The sequence below is a fragment of the Vicia villosa genome, unplaced genomic scaffold, assembly GCF_029867415.1.
Source record: "Vicia villosa cultivar HV-30 ecotype Madison, WI unplaced genomic scaffold, Vvil1.0 ctg.000321F_1_1_1, whole genome shotgun sequence".
In the NCBI taxonomy this organism is placed as follows: domain Eukaryota; kingdom Viridiplantae; phylum Streptophyta; class Magnoliopsida; order Fabales; family Fabaceae; genus Vicia; species Vicia villosa.
In genome coordinates, this window is record NW_026705143.1 from 49901 (window position 1) to 60323 (window position 10423).

The 10423-nt window shown below is 34.9% G+C and overlaps 1 protein-coding gene across 3 annotated transcripts; it reads left to right on the forward strand.

Moving 5' to 3' along the window:
- The first annotated feature begins 4650 nt into the window (after positions 1-4650).
- Positions 4651-9221, forward strand: LOC131626788 (wall-associated receptor kinase-like 14). 3 transcript variants are annotated; one of them, XM_058897623.1, is made up of 5 exons: positions 4651-4790; positions 4956-4966; positions 4997-5754; positions 7125-7199; positions 7302-9220. In XM_058897623.1, exons 1-5 carry the CDS (start codon positions 4758-4760, stop codon positions 8561-8563), a joined length of 2139 nt encoding a protein of 712 aa, XP_058753606.1. In that variant the 5' UTR covers positions 4651-4757; the 3' UTR covers positions 8564-9220. The 3 variants fall into 3 exon arrangements, with proteins under 3 accessions (XP_058753606.1, XP_058753607.1, XP_058753605.1); XM_058897624.1 differs by having other exon boundaries at positions 4653-4790; positions 4956-4981; positions 5021-5754; positions 7302-9221; XM_058897622.1 differs by having other exon boundaries at positions 4653-4790; positions 4956-5754; positions 7302-9218.
- Positions 9222-10423: the final 1202 nt, after the last annotated feature.

Here is a 10423-nt window from a genome sequence, read left to right on the forward strand (position 1 = left end):
TTTTTTTTTACCTTTCTATAGTTCATAATGAGTATTAATTAATATAGGTCTTATGTAGATTCTATTTTGAATATAACACACAATATCTACATCTTTAAAAAAGTGCTTAACAATATTTTTCTCATTCATCCTCGTTCTGGCCAACTCTTGAAGCGATTTATTTTTTCTTTTTAAATCTTCATTTTTATGGAGTTCAAGGAGTGGATAAATAGTGGGAAATACTATTTTCTTCAAAAAAAAATATTCAAATAGTTTATATTCAAGTTCTCCACCAAGATCATTTCTAATTGTCGAAATTTCTAAATACTTTTATATTTTCACTTGTTGCAAAAGATTTAGAATAAAAAATGTGACTCATCTACATGTTTAAGTAATTTTATCCATGTCCATCTGATGTAGTCATTAACAATGACTAGTTCATATTTTTTTTACTGTTGACAAATGAATTTTTCAATGGCACAAACACACCAATATGTAAATCTAATGGTCTTGAGGAAGAAATAATGTTTTTAGAAAGTAAAGAAGTTATTACAAGTTCTCTTTTTTTGGCATGCCTTACAAGATTAAACTTGTTGAGCATTGTGATTAGTCTATGTTATACTAACTTCTTTTCATTTGCAAACATGCGGCATTCTAATTTATTTTTTTGTAAATCAGTCACTTTAACTTTGTAAACGTTGTTTTTACTCAATCCAATGGGACAAAGCCATATTTTTTTACTTATACCTTACTCGATGTTGGAATAAAAACTACATTATAACCAATGTCGTTTAATTGACTTATGCTTGATATATTATTCATGTGCCCTTCAACTAATAAAAAATTGTTGATATAGGGAAGAGAATTGTTGCCTATTGTACTAGAGCCTTTGAGTTTACTATTTCGGCCTCCTCCAAAACTAACGATGCTTACGTCCTTCATTGTTATGATTTGAACCATATGAATTTTGTTCAGCATGTTTTGCGAGCATCCACTTTTTAGATATCAAAGTTGGTGCCCAATATGGTTTCTAAAAAATCTACAATGTATACATTTTTTTCTTTAGGTGCCCAAATTTCCTTAGGTCATATTGGGTTAGTTCTATGAAGTTTCATGCCTTTTCATATTTTTAGCGTAAGACAAGGTTTCTAATTGCAACCTCTTTAAAGATAATAGAAGCATATAGCAGTAGGATCATGAGCTTTTCTGATTGGCTCACTAATTTATCATATACCTCTCTTGTTGTTTCTACTAGCTTCATAGATTATTGAAGCCATCTTCTTGCTATTTATATTCTTAACATGAAATTTCTTAAAGGAATCTTCATAGTTATCAAGTGTATTCGTTGGACATTTATTTCGGAAGTGTTTAGGCCCCTTGCATCATAACAGATCAAATACTTGTAAGTTTCTCTCATGTATTTGGATTTATTTGAATTCTTTCTTATAAACTTGCTTCTTTCTTCTTTCTTAGCATGAAATTTTTTAAATGAATCTTCATAGTTATCAAGTGTATTCGTTGGACATTTATTTCTGAAGTGTTTAAGCCCCTTGCATCATAGCATATCACATACTTGTAAGTTTTTCTCATGTCTCTAGAATATTTGGATTTATTTGAGTTCTTTCTTAGAAAATTGCTTCTTTCTTCTACTTCATAGACGATTAAATTTTCTCGAGATGAGAGAAAACTCATCATTATCTAATGCTTCATTTTTATCATCATAATCTACATCTTCTAATTCTTTAGCTTGGAAAGCTTTGGTATTGATATTCTTGTATTTTGACTTAAGATCAATAGACTTAACATTCCTATTAAGTTCATCCCTATTGTATTCAATCTCATGACTCTATAGGGAACTTATGGAGTCTTTAAGAGTTAATATGGTTAAGTCTTTTGCTTCTTGAATAGAAATAACCTTCAGTCTCCACTTTTTGGAAGACTTATGAGAATTTTCTGGACGAAATTAATAGTAGTGTAGCTTTTGTTCATAACTTTGTATCCTGATAATAGAATATGGAATCTAGAAAACATGGATTCCACGCTTTCATCTTCTTCAATTTGAATAAGTTCACACTTCCTTACTAAGATATTTTTATTAAATTCTTTGACTTTTTTTGCTTCCTTCATAGTTGATACACAAAGTTTTTTATCAGAATTTTTTTCAATTTATTGAACTCAATAACATTCATTATAAAGTTTATGGCCTTGTGATTCATTTTTTATTATTCAACCGCTTATTATTCAATCGCTTTCTCCTACCATATCCTAGTTATCTATAGATTGAGACATAAAGAAACTAAAAATTATGTCCTTCCAATAGTCAAATCTCTTGCCATCAAGCACATGAGGTTTGACCGAGTAAGAAGTATTATTAGTCTCTTAAACATTGTTGTTATTTGTAGCCATATTTTCTAGTTTGTTTAAAATAAACAAAGGTTTAAACATAATTATTAAAGTTAAAGAGATATGGAAGACAAAAGACACAAAAATTATCGCGATTTAGTTTACAATCTATAATTACATCCAGTTCCCACATACTTGAGAAATTTTCACTATAACCTAACTAATTACAAATTCAATAAGGTTATGTTTGAATATTTTAAAACGATTAGAGTGGAACCGACAAAAAATGAGTGGAGTAGAATAAATATGGCATTCAATTATTTGACTATGCTTGGAGAAGTATTACGAGTGCTGGTGAGTTGATAGCTAAGGACCATAGATGGAGAATTGGCGATGGCACGAGAGTGCAAATCTAGAGGGATAATTGTGTCTTGGGGGGGAATTCCTTCTGCATCAACAGTCCAGTGCGTATTCTAGAGGCTGGCGCCAAGGTCTGTGATATTATTGACCGGGACTTGCATTGTTGGAATCGTGATTTGGTATTCAGATGTTTCATCCATGACGACGTGGTTCGTATTTTCAGCATGCCCCTGTCACGAAGACAACTTGAAGATGCTTTGATTTGGCATCATGAGAAATACGGGGTTCATTCAGTCAAGTCTATGTATAGGCTTCTTGGCCAGGTACGGTCCAACATGCGCCCTGAATCTTCGTCAGGTTCTTGGGATATTGTGTGGAAAAAACTATGGAAGGCTCCGGTCCAAAATAGAGTGAAAGATTTCTTGTGGCGAGTCACATGCGATATTATCCCCTCAAGGTCAAATCTCCGGAAAAAAAGGTAAGAGAGTTGAAGGACTATGTCCATTTTGTTTGGAGACTGAAGATTCCACTGAGCACCTCCTCTTGCGTTGCCCAACATGTTTGGTTTTCTTCCACCCTTGGTTGTCGCATAACCCCTAGTATGGACATCCTTGATTGGCTTGATTTTTGTTTGGGTTCCAATGATAGTTTTTGTATCCACTTATGCTGTTATATCATGTGGAAGATTTGGGATGCTCGAAACTGTTTTGTCTTTAAAAACTGCAATAGTCCCCCTCCTGCTGTGGCTGCTGAAGCTATGGAGGCGCTTTTGGATTTTAATGAGGCATCAAAGGCTAAAGCAACAATACCTCTAAGGCAGATGCCAACAGGTCCGAAAATAGATCACAAAAATTTGGCCCTTATCTTTGTGGATGCTGGTTGCTTTATTTATGATACATATTATTTCGGTTGTGTGATCAAGAATCATGGCAAGGACATCTTCCTCTCAGCCTGTTGCAGGAGTCATGGTAGAGTGGAGTCAGTGCTTGCGGAATTGTTGGCAATTAGATGGTGCCTCCAAATGGAAAAGTGGATGGGTATTGAGCGTTTTATCCTCCATTATGATGCCCGCTTTGTTGTTGATTGCATTAATAACCTTCGTATTTTTGGCCATTTTCATGATATTGTGGTGGACTGTAGGATTTTGTTAGAATCCTTTGCTGATGCGTCTGTCATTTATCATAGAAAAATCAATGGGGATGCTCATTTCATGGTGGGGGTTGGCAAAAGTGAGGGGTCTAGGACTTGGTTGGGTTGCATCGCACAGTCAAACCCGCCTCCTTCTCATTATATTGTGTCTAGGACTTGGCTGCTGCAAAATAATAAAAAATTGAAAAGCACCGTTGCATTATTTGGATATGTGGTTATATAATACTACATCATTTGCATTCAATTATACATACTATTATGACACAAGTGGTACATGTGGCAAATACCACCCCCGATATTTATGCTCTAACGGAAACCTTTTTCCGTAAAAAAAAAAAAAATACATTTCATCTTGTTCATTTCATTTTTCCAATTCCATCAATTCAAATATAGACTTATATTATAGATTTTTCAACACAAACAACTAACTTTCCCTTAGTGTCTTTGTCTTCTAAAAAAAACTACAATTTAATCTCTTTGTTCTACTAGAATACAATTACTTACAAACTTTTCTATAATTTTTACACATGAGAACAAATAAATATTAGAGAACTAAGTTGACCAACCTACCATTCTCATCCTTGATCTCCAAAGAGTAGTGAGATTTTTTATTTATGTGAAAAAGAATAAATCAACCAAGCTAAAGTTATGACTTCTGATCATTCACAAAATGAAAATAAGAACGCCTACTTTATTATGCTCCACTTGCAGCACAACTAGTCCCACCCATCAATAACACAAATAGCTTCTCATAAAAAAAGACTCTCAATTCCTCACTATACTTATATTTCTTACTTTTCTTCCTTACTACAAGTCCATGACAATAATTAACTCTTCTTTTTACCTTAACTCCATTTCAATTTCAAGTTCAAGCTCAATCTTCTTCTTCTACTTGTTTCATGAATCACACCCATTAATTTCCAACCATGTTGCTGCCAGAGCCAGAACTTAAATTAAAGGTATGCATAAAATTATAACTGAAATTTCTCTTTCCTTGTTCTATTCAGCATTTATTGAATAATATTCATTACATATCTTCCCAATAAAAACAAAATCAGATCAAATAAAATTATCTGATTTTCCTTTTATAAAGTTTTAACCTCAGTTTCAATATTTTTCATCAGAAAATGTTCCTTCATCATCATCATCATCATCATCATCATCATCATCATCATCATCATCATCATCGCAATTCAAAGCTTTCTACTCTCATCATCATCATCATCACAATCTTCATAACAGCAATAACTGCTGATCAAAACAACAATCACTGCAAGCGAAGATGCGGAAAACAAACCGTGAACTACCCATTCGGATTCTCAGAAGGATGCAAAATCGAATTAACCTGCAGCAACAACGACAATCAAATCAAAATTGGTAACTCAACGGTTCAAAAACTGAACTCTGATAGCATATTCATATCTCTACCAGCGAAATGCAACCGTAGCACCAGTTTCATATACCCGCTTTTCGGTAAAAACTATGCTCCAACCTGGAACAACACCTTCCTCGTCCAGAGATGTAACCCAAGTCTTAATGGTTGTGTTATTCCAACTTCGATTTTTGCTGGAACACGTACAGACGTTGAAGGTTGTGATTCAAGAAAAAGTGATAACATCACCTGCTTCACGCAATTACAGCGTAAGAGAAAACGTGAGGATGTTCTTACGGTTAATGATTGGAAGAAAACTGGATGTGAATTGTTGTTCTCTGCTATTGCTGTTGATGACAGCACAGTCGATGAGGTTCCGCTTCAGTTTCAGGTGGTTGAGTTAGGGTGGTGGCTTGAAGGTCCTTGTTTATGTACTGATGATGCTAATTGTACGGAGGTTCGTCTTGCCGGAGGAAAACAAGGTTTCCGGTGTCGTTGCCGGGAAGGTTTAGTCGGAGATGGATTTGTAAACGGTACTGGTTGCCAGAGAGGTTAGTCCACTAAGTGGGGTCAGTTATATATATTAAATTCCGCCATAACATGTTTTTATCCGTTAATCTCGAAATATTTCTTAATTTTCTTGTAGTTGTTTGACTTCTCTCTATCTGATCGTGTTAGTGTTGTTTACACGCTAAACTTATTACGATAATGATGGCGGCTATAATGAATGGTAATCAGTAATTGTTGAACAAAGACAAATTGAGGTTTGACTTGTGGTTTCTGGCATGATGATTTATTCTCTGGCCAACCAGGGTGATTAGAATAATGAAAATATAATACTACAACAGTGTGCCTATCAGAATTTTAGGATTAAGATTGAGGGAATCTTGTAGAGATAATTGTGTTCTTTATGAAAGTCAATTATGATAAGATTTTATTTGTTGTGGATATGGGTGGTATATTGATTATTTCAAAATAAGTTTCACTATTCTTTTCTCTCTTGCTGTGGTAATTGGTTACTGAGAATTTTTTATAGTTAATGAGAGATTATGTTAGGTAGCATAACTTTGCAGAGAATAGAGAAACATAGTTAATGTTCATTGCTTAGTTGTTGTAACATTGTTTTGTATTATATTGTTCTAAAATTTGAATGGTAACTTGCAAGAAAGAATGCTTCAAATTTCAACATTTTCTGGTAGCCTATTTGGATTATTTATAGATCAATATTAGGTGATGCACATGCATGGTCTTCTAGATCTTTTTTTTAATTCCATTATAACTGGTCAAAGGGGGGAAATTGGTGACAGATAAATTCATCATGTGAGGGATTAGAAAATGAACCTGAATACCTGATATTGACATATAACTTGGAAGTTCAGGACGATTTCCTACATTTAGAAAAACATGTAGTCACGCGTATTGGATGATCTCGTTCATTGATTTAAGATCAGTAGGTTCAATGTTGACCGTTATCGAATCGTCTTATGATAATTTTTACTGTTGATTTGAGAATGGACGGCTAAAATGGAATCCAAATCTGATATTAAGGACTCATGTTTTTCTTCAGACAAAAGAAATTGAGTGTGGTACAAGTTCTAGAAAACTAAAAGTTAAGTAAAATACAGGTTTGACAAAATCAAACAAGGAACATTACTAGATACACCTGATCCAGCTGCAAATTAGAAAGTATATATGGGATCAAAATTCACTGACTTTGTTGTTCGGATCTGAATTATTTAATGATGATATTATTTTTTGTTTTGGTGTCGTGATGAAGACTAAAGTTATACAAGGTGTAAAAGAATAATGTGCATCATATTGTAACTGCAACACTAAAACTCTTTGATTTTTCCTTGGAAAAGTAACCTTTTATGTGCTTGGCAACTTTGATAATAATTTTATGTTGTTTCATTTTCATCAGCTTCACATTGCAGTCTTTCAACACTTGGGTCTAGCAAATGTGCAAAAGCACTCAGAATTGGTTTACTTCTTGGAGGTACAATCTCACTATTTTCCGATTTTTTATTGGACAGATTTCATTGTTCACTTTTTTTTTTTCTTTTTCAAAAATAAGCCAATGCTACTTGATTGTTTGCAGTGATCATAATTGGAGCCTCAGTGACGGCTGCACTGTCTCTAGTATGCTACTTCACGAATCGCCGATCGACATGGCTAACAAAACAACTGACAGTAAGGCGCCTATTAAGAGAAGCTGCAGGAAACTACATTGTTCCTCTCTACCCTTACAAAGAAGTAGAAAGGGCCACAAATTTTTTCTCTGAGAAACACAGGCTAGGAACTGGTGCTTACGGCACCGTTTACGCTGGAAACCTTCACAACAACGAATTGGTTGCTATAAAAAAAATCAGGTATAGAGACACCAACAGTGTTGACCAAGTTATGAATGAAATCAAACTCCTATCTTCGGTAAGTCACCCGAATTTAGTTCGACTTTTAGGTTGCTGCATAGAAAAAGGAGAACACATACTTGTTTACGAGTATATGCCAAATGGAACACTATCTCAACATTTACAAAGGGAAAGAGGTGGAACACTTCCTTGGACAATAAGACTCACCATTGCCTCTGAAACTGCTAATGCTGTAGCGTTTCTTCATTCTTCAAATCCTCCGATTTATCACAGAGACATAAAATCTAGTAACATACTATTGGACTTTAGTTTTCAATCAAAAGTAGCAGATTTCGGACTTTCTAGGCTAGGCATGACAGAAATATCACATATCTCAACCGCGCCACAAGGGACTCCAGGTTATGTTGATCCACAATACCATCAAAACTTTCATCTTTCAGATAAAAGTGATGTCTATAGTTTCGGAGTTGTTTTGGTAGAGATAATAACAGCGATGAAAGTGGTTGATTTTGGTAGACCTCAAAGTGAGATAAATTTGGCAGCACTTGCTATTGAAAAAATTAGGAAAGGCCGTGTCGACGACATCATAGATCCTTTCCTTGATCTTAATAGGGACGCATGGACACTCTATTCTGTTAACAAGGTAGCTGAGCTTGCGTTTAGATGCCTCGCTTTTCATAGCGAATCTAGGCCCAGTATGATTGAAGTTGCTGAGGAGTTAGATCATATCAGACGTAGCGGATGGGCGACAATGGAGGAAACTATATGCTTAGGCTCATCGGTTGGATCCGGGTGTTCATCACCTCGTTATAATGGAAATGAGAATTTAGTCTCAAAGAATGAAATCCTGGTTGTTCCACAAAAGACTAATAGTTTTTTGCATACAATAGAGGAAGTGAAGGATGGTTCTCCTGAATCTGTTCATGGTACTTGGTCAAGTAGACCTAGCTCACCTTCAACAAACAGCTTGTTAGGAAATGTTGTTCAGTGAAATGACTTATTTTGTGAATCACAAAGTTGCGGCATTATTAGAATTGTATATAAAGTAAACTGTGAATAGTTACTATTAGAAAAATAAGCTGGAAATAACTAATACCAGAACCTATGTTTATCTTGTTTGTAATTTGCTTATTGAAGGAAGGTTTTTTGGTAAGTTTACTGCCAAAGCTGTCTTAATAACATAAGTACAATTATATCTTTAAGTAAATTCTGCAATTTAAGCTTGTTATGAAAACCTCTACATGTCTTTTCAATAATTGAAAAGGGACAAAAAAAATCGCTGTACCAATTTTTGAGTGATTTTCCTTAGTCCTTCCTTGCCACTAAATGTGTTCCTAGTAGTTTCCTCAGTCCTTATCATTGTGCCAACTTTTAACAAGACCACAACTAAGGAGGCCAACAAAATATCTAATTTGTCTCGTTGGGATATTTCTGAACCTGACTTGGTCAACATTGATGCAGGTAGTTTTTCAAATGGTTACCGTGACTGACTGACTGTGCAGGTGTAGTGCACAACCTGCTATCACCAAACTTGTTTTAATCTAATGATAACTAGAAGAAAAAAAAGACAAACAAAACATAAGAGGCACATTTGTACTATATCGTCTAATTTAATGTAAAATCAATATACGTCAATATCTTTGTAGGCCTAACCTAGGGATCACAGAGTCCTCTTTTTACCTTTGTTATTTGTGGGGTGGTGACTATTTTGTGGTATATGATATTTAGGGGCAGTGACTATTACATCGTTTGAGTCATTCTAGTTTAAATAAGTTAAAATTGTTGGTTCTTCATTTTTTCATTTTTAACCATAATCGCGGGCACTACAACGGGACACGCCGCATGACCATAAACTGGTCAGGATGACTTTCGATACAAAGAGTCGGTCTCTTACGTGAACTATCGGCTCTAATACCACTGTTGGTTAATCATGGGGAGCATCTATATTGGGTCAAGAGCAACACAAGTGAAAGAGACACCATATATTCATCCAAAGTGTCTCTTTCATTTGAGTGTTGCTCTTGACCCAATGTGGATGCTCCCCATGATTAACCAACAATAGTATTAGAGCTGATGGTTCACGTAAGGGACCGGCTCCTTGTATTAAAAGTCATCTGGACAAGTTTGTGGTTATGCGGCGTGTCCCGTTGTAGTGTTCGCAAAGGCGGTTCAAATATGTGTGGAAGAAAGAGCTTATGCTTGAGGGGGAGTATAGTGGATAGACTCACACTTGAGGAGGAGATTGTTGTGTACAAGTGTGAGTTGTTAGTTCCACGTTGCTTGGAAAAGTAGAGGTTGAGGATTTTATAAGTGAGAGGACTCATACACCTATCACCTTGATTCAATGTGGATGCTTCCCATGATGACCCAACAATGTTCATGGGAGAGAATACTTTCCCGTGTCTTCATACGTTTTATTCAGAGATAAATACCCAATTTGAGAAAATAATCACTTCGTACATGGTTTGGTCGATTCAACCAAGTTCTATAGTACTTTGAAATAATCTATTGTGAATTGAATCATTCAGTCTTTTCTTATGTGTTCATCATCAAATAAATATGCCTATTTTAGTTATTTATGTTGATAACCTTGTGATTATAGGTGATTATCATGAAGGTATAAAAGCATAGAAACAAAACATATTTTAAAACTTTCGAATGAGGGGCTTATCTTCTCTACATTACTTTTTTCGGATTGATATTTCTGAATCAAAGTTATGTATTTCTATTTCATGAAGGAAGTGTGCCCTTGATATTTTGGAGAAGACAAATCTTATAGATGGTAAATGGCCATATTTTTATGAATCCTGATGTGAAGCTCTTTCTTTATTAGAGGGGGGTCGTATTCAAC